General features: G+C 48.0%; 2 protein-coding genes across 5 annotated transcripts; one reads left to right on the forward strand and one right to left on the reverse strand.

Annotated features, from left to right (window-relative positions):
• Positions 1-545: 545 nt before the first annotated feature.
• On the reverse strand, positions 546-13,607 carry LOC117743651 (GTP-binding protein 1-like). 4 transcript variants are annotated; one of them, XM_034551378.1, is made up of 15 exons: positions 13,495-13,607; positions 13,108-13,274; positions 12,420-12,531; positions 9,641-9,821; positions 9,152-9,335; positions 8,620-8,784; positions 8,158-8,281; positions 7,772-7,886; positions 7,319-7,463; positions 6,856-7,038; positions 6,542-6,677; positions 6,264-6,442; positions 6,028-6,174; positions 5,741-5,791; positions 546-3,091 (listed from the first exon to the last, which is right to left on the reverse strand). In XM_034551378.1, exons 2-15 carry the CDS (start codon positions 13,270-13,272, stop codon positions 2,978-2,980), a joined length of 2,001 nt encoding a protein of 666 aa, XP_034407269.1. In that variant the 5' UTR covers positions 13,273-13,274; positions 13,495-13,607; the 3' UTR covers positions 546-2,977. The 4 variants fall into 4 exon arrangements, with proteins under 4 accessions (XP_034407269.1, XP_034407357.1, XP_034407444.1 ...); XM_034551466.1 differs by having other exon boundaries at positions 13,410-13,582; XM_034551553.1 differs by lacking the exon at positions 5,741-5,791.
• Positions 13,608-14,518: 911 nt separating this feature from the next.
• lgals2b (lectin, galactoside-binding, soluble, 2b) lies at positions 14,519-20,264 on the forward strand. The gene is made up of 4 exons (XM_034551766.1): positions 14,519-14,591; positions 15,874-15,947; positions 16,063-16,234; positions 19,844-20,264. Exons 1-4 carry the CDS (start codon positions 14,589-14,591, stop codon positions 19,988-19,990), a joined length of 396 nt encoding a protein of 131 aa, XP_034407657.1. The 5' UTR covers positions 14,519-14,588; the 3' UTR covers positions 19,991-20,264.
• The last annotated feature ends 1,327 nt before the right edge of the window (positions 20,265-21,591 follow it).

Raw genomic sequence — 21,591 nt, forward strand, 5'->3', positions numbered from 1 at the left:
AGCATAGACTTCTATACAACCAGAGGAGTCGCCCCCTGGTGGTCAGGATGAGAGAATGCAGCTTTAACACATGAAGCATAGACTTCTATACAACCAGAGGAGTCGCCCCCTGGTGGTCAGGAGAGAGAATGCAGCTTTAACACACGAAGCATAGACTTCTATACAACCAGAGGAGTCGCCCCCTGGTGGTCAGGCGAGAGAATGCAGTTTAACAGAACCGGAGGTTTTAATTTAATTGATTTTGTTTGTGGGTTTTTTACACTGCCTTCTTGCTGTTTTTATCATTTGTTTTATGTGCTGTCTGTAAAGAACGTTGAGATGTCTGGATATGAAATGTGAATAAATCTTAAACAACCAGCAATATAATAAAGGGGGTCAAACGGCATCGACAAGCTCATGTAGAATGCTAGACGGGTAATGACGCAATGATCTGATCTGCAAAATAAATCTCAATTTCACAAACAGCCTTCTTTCAGCTCAAACCTGTTATTTTGCTAATAATATATATATATACATTTCATGAAACAAAAACTACAATCAACGTGTCACTTTTCTATAACATCTTTATTTAAAAGGATTTACAACACAAACTGGCACCACTTAAATTTAAATGGCATATTATTCTCATTATCATCAGTTCCTCTGCACAACGTTGTATTTTTGAACATACAAACAAAACGTGTCTCTTCTAATAATCTGGCAGTTGGTTTGTGATCTTTATAAAATGGGTAATTCAGAACGGCATGAAGTCAAAGGTTGTGCATGAGAGTGAACTTTGGGGCTTTGGAAGAAGAAAACATTCATGAATCCCAACAACACTATTCAGTTACCTTCCAACAATTGGATAACACCCGAAGGAAGACGGAAAACAAAAGGTCGGAACGTGGCGACTCGTTAACTTTGAGTTCAGTGTCAATGCGGTCAACGGTTTGTTAGCTTATTAGAGTCCATGTGAGTTTAGACCATCGGAATAACAGGAGAACGGGCAGCGAGGAGTCGACGGACCGGCCAGCTGCTCGGTCTCATCTCCTAGTGAGCCAGCTGTACGCTAGCTCACCAGCCAGCTGTAAGAGCTAGCTCGCTAGCCAGCTGTAAGAGCTAGCCCGCTAGCCAGCTGTAAGAGCTAGCCCGCTAGCCAGCTGTACGCTAGCCCGCTAGCCAGCTGTAAGCTAGCCCGCTGTAAGAGCTAGCTCGCTAGCCAACTGTACACTAGCTCGCTAGCCAGCTGTAAGAGCTAGCCCGCTGTAAGAGCTAGCCCGCTAGCCAGCTGTACGCTAGCCCGCTAGCCAGCTGTACGCTAGCCAGCTGTAAGAGCTAGCTCGCTAGCCAACTGTACACTAGCTCGCCAGCCAGCTGTAAGAGCTAGCTCGCTAGCCAGCTGTACGCTAGCTCACCAGCCAGCTGTAAGAGCTAGCTCGCTAGCCAGCTGTACGCTAGCTCGCTAGCCAGCTGTACGCTAGCTCGCTAGCCAGCTGTACGCTAGCTCGCTAGCCAGCTGTACGCTAGCTCGCTAGCCAGCTGTACGCTAACTCCCTAGCCAGCTGTACGCTAACTCCCTAGCCAGCTGTACGCTAGCTCACTAGCCAGCTGTATGCTAGCTCAAGTTGGTAACGCCGCCGCGCTGCAACGCTACACCGGTAACAGAAAGTGAGCCGCAGAAAGCTTTGTAACATTCACAAACCTGCAAAACCTCACGTTGGTTTCGTTTATACGACAGTTAGCTCGCTACAACGGTCACAAAGGCAACGGGGGCACATTAAAAAAATGGCCGCCGCTGTGACGTCCTGCTCCAATGATCGTCCCTCTACGGTTTAGCCCCTTGTGGTTTATCTGGCTGAAGGGCGACTGGATCGACTACAAGCATCAAGTTATTGATACGGTTTGTATCCAACTTCCTGTGTCTGCCCCCTTCACAGACACATTCTGATTCATATCGTGCACTCGAGTGACGGCTGCACACATTTCTTTTATTATTATTATTATTATAATGAAATAAATATGTTCTCACTTGGCTTTTTGACATTTAAAGTGTGCAACGCCACTGAGCACGAGATTGTCAGCGTCTGGACTTTCAGTGGTCAGACCGGGTTGAAATATTTCCTGGCAAACGAAGGAGGCGTCTGAGAAAAAAATATTAAACAAAAAAAAAGCGAGCGCAGGTTGTGCTTCTCTCTTGGCTGCATGATTATTGGCTACAAAAGGAAGATGACCTTTCTATGGCAGGAGGATTAAAGGTCGGAGGCCGCTCTGCTCTGCATCCACGACGAGATGTTTCAAGAACGCATTTTTAGCTCAAAACTTCAAAACTACAAAATCTAACGAGCGTCGAACAAACGGGCGTCATAATCTTTTAGTTGACGGACACGAACGCCTCCCATGAGCATCGATTACCTTTCAGTTAACTCCACGAATGGATTCTAACGTCCGGTCTCAACGCCGGAGAGCTTTTTGGAACAGGGAACGTTTTCTACTGAACAGAACGTCTTCGTGAAACTCTACAACGGCCGACCGGGGGAAAAAAAAAAAGGTGCAATGAAGAAAGTCAGGTGAAGAATGAGGAAAAGAAAATGAGCAAAAACAAAAAAAAATGGAGAAAAAAAGTTCTATTATTTCTAAAGTTTAGGCGGGGCAAGTGAGCAATGCCTCCGCTGGCTGGGGAACAGTTTAATGCTATAAAAGAAGTTCTGATGAACACCCCCCACCCACACGCACCAAAAAACGCTTGTATTAAAATAGAAAAAAGGTTGTGTGATGTAATCTACGCATTTCAGATAACTGCAAAAAAAACTCCACAAATAAAAGTTATAAATTAACTCAAAAAAAGGGGGAAAATCAAATCACTTTCCGGGAGAAAATTGCTGAATTATAATTTTTTTATATCAAAGACATGGGCGTTAAGTCTTTGCACACGGCCACTGGAGTGCAGCCCCCCCCCCCCCCCCCCCCCCCCCCCCCCCCGTGAAAGAAGGCGTGTTCTTTAGGCGGTGCCCGCTGCTCCTGCAGGCAGCGCTGTGGAGATGGTTGCCGCGTTCAGACCTTTCCCTCGATGCCGCTGACCGCCTCGCCGCCGGCCTCCGCCTCCCGACTTGAGCTGCACACAGACAGGAACGTCAGTGAGACAGGAAGGTCACAGTGAGACAGGAAGGAACGTCAGTGAGACAGGCAGGGACCGAAGGACAAGGGGGTAAAACCCGGTCGGCCCACAACAGACACAGGGGAGGAAGTTCTCACTCGTGCTTTGATGTTGAAAGGTAGAGAGGGTGAGACCTGGTAGAGAGGGTGAGACCCGGTTAAAAGGTAGAGAGGGTGAGATCTGGTTAAAGGAGAGAGGGTGAGACCTGGTAGAGAGGGTGAGACCCGGTTAAAGGTAGAGAGGGTGAGACCTGGTAGAGAGGGTGAGACCTGGTAGAGAGGGTGAGACCCGGTTAAAGGTAGAGAGGGTGAGATCTGGTTAAAGGAGAGAGGGTGAGACCTGGTAGAGAGGGTGAGATCTGGTTAAAGGTAGAGAGGGTGAGACCTGGTAGAGAGGGTGAGACCCGGTTAAAGGTAGAGAGGGTGAGACCTGGTAGAGAGGGTGAGACCCGGTTAAAGGTAGAGAGGGTGAGACCTGGTAGAGAGGGTGAGACCCGGTTAAAAGGTAGAGAGGGTGAGATCTGGTTAAAGGAGAGAGGGTGAGACCTGGTAGAGAGGGTGAGACCCGGTTAAAGGTAGAGAGGGTGAGACCTGGTAGAGAGGGTGAGACCTGGTAGAGAGGGTGAGACCCGGTTAAAGGTAGAGAGGGTGAGATCTGGTTAAAGGAGAGAGGGTGAGACCTGGTAGAGAGGGTGAGATCTGGTTAAAGGTAGAGAGGGTGAGACCTGGTAGAGAGGGTGAGACCCGGTTAAAGGTAGAGAGGGTGAGACCTGGTAGAGAGGGTGAGACCCGGTTAAAGGTAGAGAGGGTGAGACCTGGTAGAGAGGGTGAGACCCGGTTAAAGGTAGAGAGGGTGAGACCTGGTAGAGTGGGTGAGACCCGGTTAAAGGTAGAGAGGGTGAGACCTGGTAGAGAGGGTGAGATCTGGTTAAAGGTAGAGAGGGTGAGACCTGATAGAGAGGGTGAGACCTGGTTAAAGGTAGAGAGGGTGAGACCTGATAGAGAGGGTGAGACCTGGTTAAAGGTAGAGAGGGTGAGACCTGGTAGAGAGGGTGAGACCTGGTTAAAGGTAGAGAGGGTGAGACCTGATAGAGAGGGTGAGACCTGGTTAAAGGTAGAGAGGGTGAGACCTGGTAGAGAGGGTGAGACCTGGTTAAAGGTAGAGAGGGTGAGACCTGGTAGAGAGGGTGAGACCTGGTTAAAGGTAGAGAGGGTGAGACCTGGTAGAGAGGGTGAGACCTGGTTAAAGGTAGAGAGGGTGAGACCAAGGGTGTGTGTTTCATTGTGTGTTTCCTTGTGTGTTTCCTTGTGTGTTTCATTGTGTTTCATTGTGCGTTTCATTGTGTGTTTCCTTGTGTGTTTCCTTGTGTGTTTCCTTGTGTGTTTCATTGTGTTTCCTTGTGTGTTTCATTGTGTGTTTCCTTGTGTGTTTCCTTGTGTGTTTCCTTGTGTGTTTCATTGTGTGTTTCCTTGTGCGTTTCATTGTGCGTTTCCTTGTGCGTTTCCTTGTGTGTTTCCTTGTGTGTTTCCTTGTGTGTTTCATTGTGCGTTTCCTTGTGTGTTTCCTTGTGTGTTTCCTTGTGTGTTTCATTGTGTGTTTCCTTGTGTGTTTCCTTGTGTGTTTCCTTGTGTGTTTCATTGTGCGTTTCCTTGTGCGTTTCCTTGTGTGTTTCCTTGTGTGTTTCATTGTGCGTTTCCTTGTGTGTTTCCTTGTGTGTTTCCTTGTGTGTTTCATTGTGTGTTTCCTTGTGCGTTTCATTGTGCGTTTCCTTGTGCGTTTCCTTGTGTGTTTCCTTGTGTGTTTCATTGTGCGTTTCCTTGTGCGTTTCCTTGTGTGTTTCCTTGTGTGTTTCCTTGTGCGTTTCATTGTGCGTTTCATTGTGTGTTTCCTTGTGTGTTTCCTTGTGTGTTTCATTGTGTTTCATTGTGCGTTTCATTGTGTGTTTCCTTGTGTGTTTCCTTGTGCGTTTCATTGTGCGTTTCATTGTGTGTTTCCTTGTGTGTTTCCTTGTGTGTTTCATTGTGTTTCATTGTGCGTTTCATTGTGTGTTTCATTGTGTGTTTCCTTGTGTGTTTCCTTGTGTGTTTCATTGTGTTTCCTTGTGTGTTTCATTGTGTGTTTCCTTGTGTGTTTCCTTGTGTGTTTCCTTGTGTGTTTCATTGTGCGTTTCCTTGTGCGTTTCCTTGTGTGTTTCCTTGTGTGTTTCATTGTGCGTTTCCTTGTGCGTTTCCTTGTGTGTTTCCTTGTGTGTTTCCTTGTGCGTTTCATTGTGCGTTTCATTGTGTGTTTCCTTGTGTGTTTCCTTGTGTGTTTCATTGTGTTTCATTGTGCGTTTCATTGTGTGTTTCCTTGTGTGTTTCCTTGTGCGTTTCATTGTGCGTTTCATTGTGTGTTTCCTTGTGTGTTTCCTTGTGCGTTTCATTGTGCGTTTCATTGTGTGTTTCCTTGTGTTTCCTTGTGTGTTTCATTGTGTTTCATTGTGCGTTTCATTGTGTGTTTCATTGTGTGTTTCCTTGTGTGTTTCATTGTGTTTCCTTGTGTGTTTCCTTGTGTGTTTCCTTGTGTGTTTCCTTGATTAATGGAAGGCCCCTGCAGCTCCGTCTTTACCTTGTTCTCCTTGTTGCCATCTTTACACAGAGCCTCCTCCTCCGCCGCCGTCTGACGCAGCGTGACGGCAGACAGGCAGAAGACAAAGAGTTAACAGGCTGGAGGCAAGGAAGCAGGAGAGGAAACGAGGAGAGGAAACGAGGAGAGGAAACGACAGACAAGGTGCAACGGGGAGACGGAAGCTGGATGTGATGGGCGGAGTCAGGAGAGAAATTAACGGGCACATTTAAAGATGGATTATTAAGCAGGAAGGAAAGGAAACGGGGGGTTGGGGGGGGTCTACTCACCGGGAGCTGCCCCGCGTTGGGACTCCCCGGCCGCGCCGTGGATCCGGCCTCCTCATTGGCCGCCGCGCCCTCCTTGAAGGTCTTCTTGCTGGCCAGCAGCTTGGCCTGCTGGGCCTTCGCCGCCTGCGTGTTCACCGCCTGGAGGAGCTGCGGAGGAAACCACGAGCGAGCTGCGTTAACCAACCGTTCTCCTCCATTTAAACGTACGCGGACGTGGATCCGATGAGCTGGGCGACCTTGGTGATGGTGCCCACGGCCTTGGTGCGTCCTTCCCTGAACACCAGCTTGTGGTCGCAGTGCAGGTACTCGGGGGTCTTGATGAAGCGGAAGTGGACCGCGGCCTTGTCGCCCGTCCGCAGGCAGTCTTTGTTCATGGTCAGGATGGTGGCCGTCTGCCTGATGCTGCCACAGTGGACTGGTGTGACGGGGGGGAGAGAGAGAGAGAGAGAGAGAGTCACTCTCGGGTGTCACGACGGGGCGACGCCAACCGGCGCGCGGCGGCGTGCACGCTCACCCATGGCCTGGTATCTCGGGGATATCGTGGTGGGGTGGTGCAGCACCAGGATCTCGGCCTCGAACTCCCAGGTGGCCTGTGGCATCAGCTTCGGGGAGACCATCACCATCCCCTTCCTGATGGACGAGCGCTTGATCTGGAGGCGGGGAGAGAGGCAACATTTAAAGAGACAGTACACGTCTTTTGCACGCATTATGAAAACACATTTTTAAAAAGAGAGGAGACTAATGGACGTGCATGCTGCACCCAAAGGTTACAGAACAAATACCCCTCTTATGGGGATTACTTTGTGCCCCCCCCCCCCCCAAACAAACCTTTTTGAGGGCAAAGGACGCCGTCTGGCCCCCGCGGACCTCTTTGACGGGCATCCTCTTGCGGTGGATGGATTTGACCGTGATGGGGATGAAGGTGCCCAGCGGGTCGGGGCCCAGCAGCAGCGTGTCGTTCAGACGGATCATCCCGCGTAACGTGGTCCCCGAGACCACCGTGCCCACCCCCTGTGGAGAGAGAGAGGGAGAGAGAGAGGTTCAATCGCACACGCTTCAGAGTGAACACTTCTCTACTAACTGAGAGACGTCACGCCGCGTCACAAAGTAGTTCTCTGTGCACGTCTCAAACACATTTGTGGATTCTGTACAGTTTGTTTTAAGTCCAACTTGTTTTATTTGTGTTTTTATCATTCTTTGTGGAAGAGATTCAGAACTAACTAAAGGATCATCTGCTCTGAAGAACCAGAGCACCGACCCCCCCAGACCCCCCCAGCTGTGTGTCTCGTACCGGCACCGAGTACGTGTCGTCGATCTGGAACTCGGCCGGCTCGTCGTTGTTGAAGTTGGTCCGGGACGAGAGGAGGTTGAGGAACATCTTCAGCAGCTCCATGTTCTCCCCCGTCACGTTGGAGATCTGGAAGATGGGACACATCCTGGAGGAAGAGGGGGAGGAGTCAAAGGAGGAGCAACAGAACCCGCATGGCGACCAAAACAAACATCACGGTATTCTTTTATCCTCAGAAATGCCGTTTACTTCATTTATTTATACGTATTTATGCAAATGTGGGTGAAAATTACAGGAAAAACTATCCTCATATTTTTTTATTGTGTGGACACATTTCTAAAACTCTGATCCTCACAAATCATTTGACTGCGTGATTTCAAAAAGACATTTTTTATCTCCTCAGCTCGACCCCGTCATCGTCACGACGTTCCTTTTTTTCATATTTCCCGACCTCACCTCTCGGAGCTGAAGTTGGAGGCCGTGACGATGACGTCGTCCGTGTTCTGGACCAGCACGGGGATCTTCCTGCAGCCCGGCGACTTCAGGAGCCTCTGCAGCAGCTTCAGCGTCTCTGCAGACACAAAGAAGAACCCGCGGGTCACTCACCGCACGACTCGTTCTACAAAGATTACAAATAAACGGCCGTCGCAGCAAAGAGCCCCACGAGGAGACGGACGACATATTTTAGTAAGGAGGTCTGAACTGCTCCCGTCTAGAAACAATTCGGCAAAACTTCACCGTTTATCAGCAATAAACTGTAAATAAAAACGCCTCGATCGTCAGATTCCCATCTACCCCACGGTCCCTGAACACATCACGTGACCCGCGTGTCTCTTCGCTACCTTGCAGGATGTTGGCCGGACACATGTCGATCTTAGTGACCACCACGAACACGGGCACGTTCAGGGCCAGAGCCAGACCCAGGTGCTCTTTGGTCATGCCCACGATGCCGGCGTTACTGCCCACCTGGGGGGGGGGGGGGGGGGGGAGAGGAGAGGAGAGGAGAGAGAGAGAGAGAGAGAGAGAGAGAGAGAGAGAGAGAGAGAGAGAGAGAGAGAGAGAGAGAGAGAGGGAGAGTTGAATAAATACATAAAGTAGTTTGTGAGTTCCCGAGGATCAGTGGAAGTTGTTTATTAGTTACATTTTGTTTGTTCGATCTCTGGCGCGTCAGAGAAGAATGAAGAAGATCAATAGAACACACACACACACACACACTCACACTCACACTCACACACTCACACACTCACACTCACTCACACTCACACTCACTCCCCCTCCCCCCCCCACCTCCCCCTCCTCCTCACCATGAGCATGCAGAAGTCGGGCAGGTGTCCCGTCATGCCGAACACGGTGGTCTTGAGGTACTTCTCGTGGCCGGCGAGGTCGATGAAGGTGATGACCTTGGAGGACTTCTCACAGATCTTGGTCCAGTCCAGGCCGCCGCCGTGGCTGTCGGGCTTGTTCACCACCTGAGGGCGAGCGAGAAGGGGGAGGAGAGGCGGGCGGCACGTGAGAGAAAAGAAACCCGGAGCACAAGAAACTAAACACTCACGACGCTGAAATAATAATGTTTATTTTAAAGTTAAATTCACATTAAAACTTGTATCAAATCTGAATGGAAAGTGATGCCCCGCCCACATCTACGCTTCGGTCTAACGCTGCACCGTCGGCCTCTATGACATCACATCTTTACAACAGTTATTCAGTAGAAATGACAGTGTTTTCATGACGTTAATTGGTAATTAATCCAAAACGAAGCGCCCGTCTCCGCTCGGCACTCGCCATCGGCCGCCCGCGGCTCATGCTGTAAAGTCCTGAGCGCTGGCAGAAGCTCACCTGTCCCTCCTGGTCAAAACCCAGGATATCATTGCCCACACTGCTGGTCCTGCCACTCTCCATTTCATGTTTGTGTCTAAAGAGCTTCTGGCGAGCAAAGCCTCTGCCATTGTCCAGCTCACCGTGGGTCAAGACCCCCAGCAGCGTGCTCTTCCCCGCGTCCACGTTGCCTACCACCGCCACTCTGGAGAGGAGAGGGAGGAGGATGTGAGGAGGGCTGCAGTTCATCACAGTGACGTAATGGCGTCCATGCATTTCACATCCTGAAAGCCTTAAAAAAGGAGCAAGCGTAGTGCCACCTAGTGGCGAGTCGACATATTGCAACCGACTGAATGACCCCTCTGCTCGCTCCACCAGTGTGTCGGAGAACTACCACTTCTCAAAAAAGTCCAATTCTACATCGAAATATTCAACAACATCAAAATAAATAAAAAAATTTAAAAAAATGGGTCGTCCAGTCGAGCTGCTGAATCCCAAACTAACTTCTACCTGACTTCCAGGAAATCCTGCTCGCCCACACGCCGCCGGATGAGGTAGTCGCGAATCCTCCCGCCGGCGTCCATCCTCTCGCGCAGCAGAATCAGGTCGGCCTCGATCTGCTCGCACAGCGACCGCACCGTGGCCACCGACGCCTCCATGTCCTTGGCGTCCAGACCGTAGTCACCCCCGTCTACAACGAGGGGATGGAGGAGGGGATGGAGGAGGAGAAGGAGGAGGGGATGGAGGAGGAGAAGGAGAAGGAGATGGAGAAGGGGATGGAGGAGGAGATGGAGGAGGAGAAGGAGGAGGGGATGGAGGAGGAGAAGGAGGAGGAGAAGGAGATGGAGAAGGAGATGGAGAAGGGGATGGAGGAGGGGATGGAGGAGGAGAAGGAGGAGGAGAAGGAGATGGAGAAGGAGATGGAGAAGGGGATGGAGGAGGGGATGGAGGAGGAGAAGGAGGAGGGGATGGAGGAGGAGAAGGAGGAGGGGATGGAGGAGGAGAAGGAGAAGGAGATGGAGAAGGGGATGGAGGAGGAGATGGAGGAGGAGAAGGAGGAGGGGATGGAGGAGGAGAAGGAGGAGGAGAAGGAGATGGAGAAGGAGATGGAGAAGGGGATGGAGGAGGGGATGGAGGAGGAGAAGGAGGAGGAGAAGGAGATGGAGAAGGAGATGGAGAAGGGGATGGAGGAGGGGATGGAGGAGGAGAAGGAGGAGGGGATGGAGGAGGAGAAGGAGGAGGGGATGGAGGAGGAGATGGAGGAGGGGATGGAGGAGGAGATGGAGGAGGAGAAGGAGGAGGGGATGGAGGAGGAGAAGGAGGAGGAGAAGGAGGAGGGGAAGGAGGAGGAGATGGAGATGGAGAAGGAGATGGAGAAGGGGATGGAGGAGGGGATGGAGGAGGAGAAGGAGGAGGGGATGGAGGAGGGGATGGAGGAGGAGATGGAGGAGGAGATGGAGGAGGGGATGGAGGAGGGGATGGAGAAGGGGATGGAGGAGGAGATGGAGGAGGAGATGGAGAAGGGGATGGAGGAGGGGATGGAGGAGGAGATGGAGGAGGGGATGGAGAAGGGGATGGAGGAGGGGATGGAGAAGGGGATGGAGGAGGGGAAGGAGGAGGAGATGGAGGAGGAGATGGAGGAGGGGATGGAGAAGGGGATGGAGGAGGGGATGGAGGAGGAGATGGAGAAGGGGATGGAGGAGGGCATGGAGGAGGGGATGGAGAAGGGGATGGAGGAGGGGATGGAGGAGGAGATGGAGAAGGGGATGGAGGAGGGGATGGAGGAGGGGATGGAGGAGGAGATGGAGGAGGAGATGGAGAAGGAGATGGAGGAGGGGATGGAGAAGGGGATGGAGAAGGGGATGGAGGAGGGGATGGAGAAGGGGATGGAGGAGGGGATGGAGAAGGGGATGGAGGAGGGGAAGGAGGAGGAGATGGAGGAGGGGATGGAGAAGGGGATGGAGGAGGGGATGGAGAAGGGGATGGAGGAGGAGATGGAGAAGGGGATGGAGGAGGGGATGGAGAAGGGGATGGAGGAGGGGATGGAGAAGGAGATGGAGGAGGGGATGGAGAAGGGGATGGAGGAGGGGATGGAGAAGGGGATGGAGGAGGGGAAGGAGGAGGAGATGGAGGAGGGGATGGAGAAGGGGATGGAGGAGGGGATGGAGAAGGGGATGGAGGAGGGGATGGAGAAGGGGATGGAGGAGGAGATGGAGAAGGGGATGGAGGAGGGGATGGAGGAGGAGATGGAGGAGGGGATGGAGGAGGAGATGGAGGAGGAGAAGGAGGAGGAGATGGAGGAGGAGAAGGAGGAAGACACGAGAGTCACTCGGGTGCAGGAGAGAGAACGAGCTTCAATGCAAAGCCTCAGCCTGGGAATGTTCGTAAAGGTCTAATATGAAAAGGGGCGGCGACCAGGACGACAAACACGCCGCCGGAGGAAAACGTAGGCGGAGAAAAGAGTAAATAAAACAGGCGGTTTGTAGGTGAGCTGAGGAAACCACAACGCCCGACAACGTATAACAGTGAGCCCGGGACGACAGAGAAGTGTGTGTGTGTGTGTGTGTGTGTGTGTGTATATATATATATATATCTCTCTGTTAGTAAAACTACAGAAAGCTTCCAACGGGCTGGTTATCTGAGGCAGACGGGCATCGAGCAGGTGAACTGTTGACCTTCCCTCTGCTGACGCGGGGGAACCAAAACCCTTTTGATGTGAGCACTAAAACGGGGTCACGCGTGTTGCTGCAGAGGGCAGAAAATAACTCATGGGGGGGGGGGGGAGGGGGGGGGGGGGGGGGAATTAAAAGCAAACCACTAACAGCAGCGAGGGCACACAGGTGTTTATTTTTTATTTAATATACACCCCCTCCCCCCCAAAGTCAGTCAACTTTTCAGCTCATCTTTTTTTTCCCCAATAAAAATAGAGATGGTTTATACCAGCATTATTTTTATACTTAATTATTTGTATTAAATATTTATTGACACCATTTTCATTCATGAAAATTAACACTGCGGCCCAACTTATAATAATAATAATAATTGTCTGTGACGCCAGAAGCAACGGCCACAGAATACGTTTCTGAAAGCTTCACTTTATCTTCTGAATCTACCGGCGGAAGCTTTTATACGACCGCTTCACATCTCCAGACAAACGGAACCTTCTGAACCTCGACGCTCTTTCGAAGTGAGACTCACGGGTTTAATTTGACAACCTCTCATTTGAATATGCCGTCACGTCCTTTGACAGGTGCAGGTGACGAATGAAGAAACGCTGGTGGGCCCTCACCTGAACCCATCCCCACCACGTAGATGGTCTCTCCGCAGCCCTCGTCCACCTGCTGCCTCAGATGCCGGAGCAACGAATCGTACTGTTGCCCCGTCGGACTCACGAGGACCAGCTGAGTGGGGAGAGACAACAAGTAAAGCACATTAAAAACAAAGACCGGCTTGTGTGTCATTGACTGGATCCCAAAGAGCTGACACCTTAAAACAGACACTAGGACGCACGTTATCACAGCCAACCGCATACTGTATGCATCCATAACTTCTTCAAAGAAAGCTCAGGAGTCTCCTAATGCATGGAGTTCATCTTTAAGTGTTTATTAAATGTTATATTGTTACCTGGACACGTGGTAAATAACTGTTTGTTCTCGGGGTTGAAGGTATTGTGATGGTTCTGTGTGCTGCACGTGTTCTTGTGATTTTTTTAAAAATCAAGAGAAGGCTTAATTTCACCTTGAGAACCATGACGTCATGGTCCTGTGCACGCACAGGAGCTGGGACCCGTCCAGCGGGACGCACGCGCGTACGTGTCACCTTCCTTCTCGTGGTGGCTTTGCACAGCCATAAATAAATTAAAATGTGCAGCTTTCATGTAATGTCGCTTTTTTTTTTAATGCATCCCTCCGCGTTACTATGTGCATTGTTGTTGTTGTTGTTGTTGTTGTTGTTGTTGTTGTGCAGCAGAGGCCCACCTTGCTGCTCAAGTCGAGATGATCCGCGGACTCTCCGTTCGTGTCCTCCCCGTCTTCGGAGCCCTCCACGCCGGACGCGTCGTCGGTGCAGCCCCGGTCCGGAGCGAACATGCAGGCGGGCACGATGGACTCCACCGCTGCTTCTGCCGCCGCTAACGACGCCATGTCTGGAGAGGGGAGCGAAAACAAACAACAACAACTAAATAAACAACACGTATTATTGCTCTGGCTACACTAGCTCGCTAATGCTAATCAAACATCAAAAGCAGTCCTCTGAGAACGAGGAACATATAAAAACACACTTTATCACCGTAGCCGTCAAGTCTATGTGCGACACATTAATGAAGAAGAAGTCCTTATTTAATCCTTTGTGGAATAAAGACGTACCATAAGTTGCTAACTAGCTGAGAAGCTAACTTAGTTTCCTATCTGGTTAGCTTCGGGGGCTCTTCTAGCCGCTGACGGTGTGACCACGCCCACCGCGGAACGGAGACAGGCGATTGGCTACGCTGCTACACGAAGTAACGCCCATTCCCGTGATGACGTAGTCCGTGAAATCCTGACCTACTTTCAGACACTGTAACCCCCTCCCACGTGCTACAATTAGGATTTCACACAAATAAAAATAAACAATTAATTAATAATTAATTAGTCATCTCTGCCAAGAGAGAGTCAACCTGTACTGACATGAATACACGTGCCAGTTAAATAGAAATAGATTTTCTAAGTGTCATTTAAATGCACATACAGCAAGTGTAACATATTATTATTATTATTATGTGGTAATTCTACAACAATAAAACAATTCATCTTTCCTTGTTCCAGTTTGTATATAGAGTATTTGTGTATTGTATATTAGGTATCTGCTATTCGAATATCAATACAGCAGTCTTTTTATTTTCTTCCATATTGGCTGACACATTCTCATAAAAACAGATTGTATCTATAATTTGTTTGATTTCATTTCCTTATGCATTTGTATTCATTTATCTATTTTTTTGTATTGTGTTTATTCTCACAAGCTATATGCTTTTACAGTGCATTCAGTTTCCAAATAGGGATATAATAAAGTGACTTCTATGTGAACCTAAAAAACAAATGCAAACTACACAAGAGTCACTTCTCTCTTAAAACGGCATAGAATATATTCAATATTAGAAACAGGCACAAAAATCGAACGTCTCATGATTAAATAAGCCAGTTTTTTTGGATCATTCTGAGGACACAATTGTAAATACTCTTAAAAACGTCGCTCACTGGCATGAAGCTGAACAACGATCGTCAAAGTCGCCGTTTCTCCTTTTTCTTCTTCTTCCTCTTTACAATTTAAAGTTTACAATCTGTACACATGCGCCATCCCTGACCTTTGACCTCCCCAGAGGAGGATCCCTCCCCCCCGGTCGCGTCACCAGCGTTATATAAACCTCTCACCTGCTCACGGAGCTCCGTCACCGGAGCCTCAGCCCACTGAAGACAGCACCATGGTAAGCTCTGCACTCACCTGGGTCAGGAGCTCAGGACCAGGAGATTTATACAACTTTAATATTCATATTCTGTGATCTCCCTTTAATGCTTAATGTGCTGCATGATATGTCTAAATACACACTTAGGGGGGTCTTGAGCTTCCTTTAAGGTGGAAGTCAAGTTTAAAGATCCCTTTTGTTCTTTAACTCCCGTTCACCAGATTTTGTGACGGCGCTTTTTTCTCAGTTTAGTTATTCTTTTCAATTCATAGAGGGTTTTTTTTTTACTAATAAGCTTGTCAATCATTAACATAGAGACGTGTGTGGAGGCGCTTAAAAATAAATCTAAATGCGTGGCCCGCGGGTTAACTCACAGGAGAAGGTCCTGAGCCTCTTTCATCCTTAATCATTAATAAAGATTATGCATTTATTGCGAGGTATAATATGTAATTTGTTCGGGGTGTTTTGCAAACTGCTCCTAGTTAGGATGACTGAAGGTCCCACAGGCATTATTAATGCTTCTCCATAACCGACCTGTAATGATCAACTGGTATTGAACTGATCAGTGATGAGAGCAGACTGGACGTATTGTGAGGTGTCTACAGGTGTGGTGCAGGTGTATAGTTCACGTGTGACTCATATCAGGTGATGTCCGGCTCATCAATAGGAGGGACAGTAGTGATTTATGGCGTTATTGATTAGGCGTACGCGTTGACGCCCTGCTAGGACATGAGGATACTCATTGTCTTCTACGGGAGTTCAAACTTTGACAATCAAAGACAGGTGTGTTTTATCGGGTTTGCTAAGCCACGCCCACACAAGCACCTGTCTCGTGTTTGCAGGTGTACTGCAGCAGAAGGTTGATGCTTCTTTTATGGTTTTATGGTTACGACGGCCGCATGTTGAGGAACAAACCGTTTCTCTAGTTTTACAGCCGGGGGGGCACTGGTCCACGCGGGTTGATCATCAACAGCTCAAATGAACACATGATCATCAGTTTGTCTCTGAAGTTAATTCATTATATGTCAAAGACCGGCTTGTTCTCAAATTAAATAAAATCTACTGACTAAATAATAAGAATAGTCTGTTTGTAATGCAGAAGGATGAACACGAGGAACAATAGTTCATAGTTCATCTCCTCCCCCCCCAGATTGTTGGTCTGGGGGGGGAGGACTAATCCTTTAGTTAATCAAAATAAAATAAAGTTGTAAGTTTGCTCGTCTCAGTAATAGTGAACATTGTGAAGGGAAGTATAACTCATAATTCTAGTAATGACGCATCCATCCGTCGTTTCCCTTTGCAGAAAGTCAAGAACATGACCTTCAAGGAGGGCCAGGAGTTCAAGGTCCGCATCAAGCCCGACGGCGACAGCGACTCGTGAGTTCCCCTCATAACGTCGCCGATGAGTCGGTTGCTTATATCAGACAGGAAGTGGACCTCGGTTAATGTGTCATCCACCTCTTCCCTTTTTGACCTCCGTGTTCCTCCGCAGCTTCGCCATCAACATCGGTCACGACCCCGAAAACATCGCCATGCACTTCAACCCTCGCTTCGACTGCAACGGCGAAACCAACACCATCGTGTTCAACTCGCTGTCCGGGGGACACTGGGGAGACGAGCACCGCGAGGGGAACTTCCCCTTTGTGCGCGGGGAGGAGTGCAAGGTGTGTTGGGTGAGGGGTGAGGGGTGAGGGGTGAGGAGTGAGAGGTGAGGGGTGAGAGGTGAGGAGTGAGAGGTGAGGGGTGAGGAGTGAGAGGTGAGGAGTGAGAGGTGAGGGGTGAGGGGTGAGGAGTGAGGGGTGAGGAGTGAGGGGTGAGGAGTGAGGGGTGAGGGGTGAGAGGTGAGGAGTGAGAGGTGAGGGGTGAGGAGTGAGGGGTGAGGAGTGAGGAGTGAGGAGTGAGGAGTGAGGGGTGAGGGGTGAGGAGTGAGGAGTGAGGGGTGAGGGGTGAGGAGTGAGGGGTGAGGGGTGAGAGGTGAGGGGTGAGGAGTGAGAGGTGAGGAGTGAGGGGTGAGGGGTGAGGAGTGAGAGGTGAGGAGTGAGGAGTGAGGAGTGAGGAGTGAGGGGTGAGGGGTGAGGAGTGAGGAGTGAGGGGTGAGGGGTGAGGAGTGAGGGGTGAGGGGTGAGAGGTGAGGAGTGAGAGGTGAGGGGTGAGGGGTGAGAGGTGAGGAGTGAGAGGTGAGGGGTGAGGAGTGAGAGGTGAGGAGTGAGAGGTGAGGGGTGAGGAGTGAGGGGTGAGGGGTGAGAGGTGAGGAGTGAGAGGTGAGGGGTGAGGAGTGAGAGGTGAGGAGTGAGGGGTGAGGGGTGAGGAGTGAGAGGTGAGGAGTGAGGGGTGAGGGGTGAGGAGTGAGGGGTGAGGGGTGAGGAGTGAGGAGTGAGGGGTGAGGGGTGAGGAGTGAGGAGTGAGAGGTGAGGAGTGAGGAGTGAGGGGTGAGGGGTGAGGGGTGAGGAGTGAGGGGTGAGGAGTGAGGAGTGAGGAGTGAGGAGTGAGAGGTGAGGAGTGAGGGGTGAGGGGTGAGGGGTGAGGGGTGAGGAGTGAGGGGTGAGGAGTGAGGGGTGAGGGGTGAGGAGTGAGGGGTGAGGGGTGAGAGGTGAGGAGTGAGAGGTGAGGAGTGAGGGGTGAGGGGTGAGGAGTGAGGGGTGAGGAGTGAGGGGTGAGGAGTGAGGGGTGAGGAGTGAGGGGTGAGGGGTGAGGAGTGAGGGGTGAGGGGTGAGAGGTGAGGGGTGAGGAGTGAGAGGTGAGGAGTGAGGAGTGAGGGGTGAGGGGTGAGGGGTGAGGGGTGAGGGGCGAGGGGTGAGGAGTGAGGAGTGAGGAGTGAGGGGTGAGGGGTGAGAGGTGAGGGGTGAGGGGTGAGGGGTGAGGGGTGAGAGGTGAGGGGTGAGGAGTGAGGGGTGAGGGGTGAGGGGTGAGGGGTGAGGGGCGAGGGGTGAGAGGTGAGGGGTGAGGAGTGAGGAGTGAGGGGTGAGGGGCGAGGGGTGAGGAGTGAGGAGTGAGGGGTGAGAGGTGAGGGGTGAGGAGTGAGGGGTTAGGGGGCCGATGGTTGGCCCCCAAGAACCCAGTTGACGTAAACATGGTTTTACATCGTACGTTTCTGCAGACCATAAATAATTTGAGTGTCCAATGAGAATCGCTCGCTTGGCGCATTTCCAGCTTCCAGGTTTACTTTCGCGGCGTGCTGAATAAGAGCAGCTGTGTTTGCTCACAGACTTCACAATGTGTTATTTTAAATCACTTGTCTCAGCTCAAGGAAAGTTGTACAGTATAAAATGTCCGTGGATCAAAAATTCATAACAAAGAGTCATAATTGACTATTTGATGTTTCAAGTTTTATAGACATCTCTTTTACAATGGTGGTCTAACAAAACAACGTAACATAACAACGTAACAAAACAACATAACATAACAACATAACAAAACAACGTAACATAACAACGTAACAAAACAACATAACATAACAACATAACAAAACAACATAACAAAACAACATAACAAAACAACATAACATAACAACATAACATAACAACGTAACAAAACAACGTAACAAAACAACGTAACAAAACAACGTAACATAACAACGTAACAAAACAACATAACATAACAACATAACAAAACAACGTAACATAACAACGTAACAAAACAATGTAACATAACAACGTAACAAAACAACGTAACAAAACAACGTAACAAAACAACGTAACAAAACAACATAACAAAACAACATAACATAACAACGTAACAAAACAACATAACATAACAACGTAACAAAACAACGTAACAAAACAACGTAACAAAACAACGTAACATAACAACGTAACAAAACAACATAACAAAACAACATAACATAACAACGTAACAAAACAACATAACACAACAACGTAACATAACAACGTAAAATAACAACGCAACAAAACAACGTAACATAACAACGTAACAAAACAACGTAATATAACACAACAACGTAACAAAATAACGTAACAAAACAACGTAACATAACACAACAACGTAACACAACAACGTAAAATAACAACGCAACAAAACAACGTAACATAACAACGTAAAATAACAACGCAACGCAACAACGTAACAAAACAACGTAACAAAACAACGTAACAAAACAACGTAACATAACAACATAACATAACAACGTAACAAAACAACGTAACAAAACAACGTAACAAAACAATGTAACATAACAACGCAACAAAACAACGTAACAAAACAACGTAACAAAACAATGTAACATAACAACGCAACAAAACAACGTAACAAAACAACGTAACAAAACAATGTAACAAAATAACGTAACATAACAACGTAACATAACAACGCAACAAAACAATGTAACAAAACAACGTAACATAACACAACAACATAACAAAACAACGTAACAAAACAATGTAACATAACGCAACAAAACAACGCAACAAAACAATGTAACATAACAACGCAACAAAACAACGTAACATAACAACGTAAAATAACAACGCAACAAAACAACGTAACAAAACAACGTAACAAAACAACGTAACATAACAACGTAACAAAACAACGTAAAAAAACAACGTAACAAATCAACGTAACAAATCAACGTAACGTTACAATATAACAATGTAGCATAACAACGTAACATTACAAGGTAACTTGTAAACCCCAGGTGTTGGTCACACGTAGGACACGAACAGCTCTCTCTTTGGTGAAAGTCCTAAACTTGTTTGACAAACGGTCATATCAGTAAAAGCTGTCCTATGTTTTTATTGAGGCAGGGTGTGTTTTATTGCTCATTGTTTCCCCTTTTCATTTGTCACTTCTGTTTAATTCAAAGGTAAAAGTTCCCACAATCATGTCTCCAATAAAAAAAGGTTGACAGATGTGGAACTGCCTTTAAATGTACTTTTAATCTCTTGAATCTATTAATATCAAATTATGCAGCACATCAATAGGTAATATCTAAAGCCAGAAGCTTCTGGTTTTATCATTAGTGAAACAACAAAGCCTTAAAGCCGCTTTTGGAAGACCATCGGCACTCTGGTTGTATTTATTGGAGTCATTTGGCTGGAGCTCAAACTCCATGATGCCTCTGGCCCTCCGGAGGTTGTTATCTCTGGGCTCGGTGTCTGTGCTGCGACGCCGTTAAGTCAACAGACGCTTTATGGGCTCGTAAAACGTCCGCCGATGAAGAGATATCATCTGTGCTCTGCCGGAGCTTTTACATCCTCTTATCTTTTTATTTTAAATGTATGAAATGAATCACAAGCTCTCTCTCCGTCCTCCAGTTTCACATCAACTTCAACAACGAGCAGTTTTACATCAAGCTCCCCGACGGCTCCATGATGAACTTCCCCAACCGCCTGGGAGACGTCAAGTACAAGTACTTTAACGTCAGCGGGGCCGCGAGGATCGTCGGCATCAAGATCAAGTAGAAGTCCTCGACCTTTGACCTGTCCACCTTGTGTGTGTGTGTGTGTGTGTTGCTTTAATAGTCTGTTGCACATTACTGAACCCAGGCCTGCTCGTTCATCTTTTCTCCCGCTGAGCAGCATGAAAACATACCACCAGAGATTTGAGCCGACGAGTGGTAATGAGATGAAATGACCTGCAGGGGGAGCCGCAGCACACCTCCCCTCCTGTGCATGCTCCACGTGTCGTCAGTCACTGGGTTGTTAATAAAAGCTGTGGAGGAAAGCGTGTCTGTCTCTCTGGCTCTCTAACACTCACCAGTAACTCCACATTCACGAAACAGACGTTATGTTAGAAATCGCTTCAAAATATCATTATTTTACTGAAAGAGTTTCTTTCCTGACTTTGACCTTCACACACGGTTCTGACATCATTCACACGTCGACTATCTGACCTCAGACTGAGCGGTCGGGTCAATATTCAGGGTCAGAGGTCAGTGGGCGGAGCTTTGAGACAGGTGTGTTCATAGAGTTTAAGACCACGTCGCAACTAAAAAATAAATGTTGTCAACACACATTTAAAGTGAGCAAGCAAAAACATTGTTGTTTCGTGCAGTTTATTTTGCTCTATTTTGCTTCCATAACTTGTTTTTTCAGACTAGAAAACATGCAAAATACACATTTAGGAGTTTAATTTACTACTTCCTCTGTTGGCTATATATATATATATATATATTAATCCTATTCTAACTATATATATATGTATATATATATGTATATATATATATTAATGAATATAATAAATTCATTATTACTAATATATATATATATTAATAAATAATTAATAATAATTAATTAAATGTCTTCTTTTAATGGAATTAAAAAATATTAAAACCAGACAAGAGCCCCTGAATCTGCATGACGACCGTTTCATCAATTCTATTATTGAATTATTCTGCAAAACATTCTGGACGTCTTTTCATTTTTAAATGCAAGTTTGTAATTAGTATGAGACGAGAAGATGGGAACAAATACAACATTTAAAAAAAGGGGAACAATTGGAACTGAGATGTACACTGATCCTGTATGTGGATATTACTTTATTATTATTATTATTATTATTATATCCTCTGTAATACAATACTGCAGCATGCAAAGAGGTCAAACGGACGGCGCTTGAGGAGCGACCTCATATACGACGGAGGTGGAGAACTTTCTGCAGGAGACAATTTACAGGAGGACTCAAAGGAGCCGAGGAATGTGACGCGGAGCAGCCACATTCCCCGAGAGTCGATGAAATGTGTGTGTGTGTGTGTGTGTGTGTGCGTGTGTGTGTGTGTGTGTGTGTGTGTGTGTGCGTGTGTGTGTCAGCTGGATGGCAAATAGAGAACGAAATAAAGCAGTTCTTAACATTTAATTTATATATATCTATATAGATATATATAACTATTTGAAAAGCTAATTAAAACCTTTTGAACTCACATTTGAAGCCCACAAATGCTCAGTAGTTTTATAGATTCGTTCACATACATGTCATGATGGAGATGGTCGGTACTGTCCATGTGGTGAGAAGCACAAAGGAAAGCCTCCAACCAGAAGACCTGCAGTCAGACCTTCATGTGAGA

This window comes from Cyclopterus lumpus, chromosome 1 (assembly GCF_009769545.1).
Source record: "Cyclopterus lumpus isolate fCycLum1 chromosome 1, fCycLum1.pri, whole genome shotgun sequence".
Classification (NCBI taxonomy): Eukaryota; Metazoa; Chordata; class Actinopteri; order Perciformes; family Cyclopteridae; genus Cyclopterus; species Cyclopterus lumpus.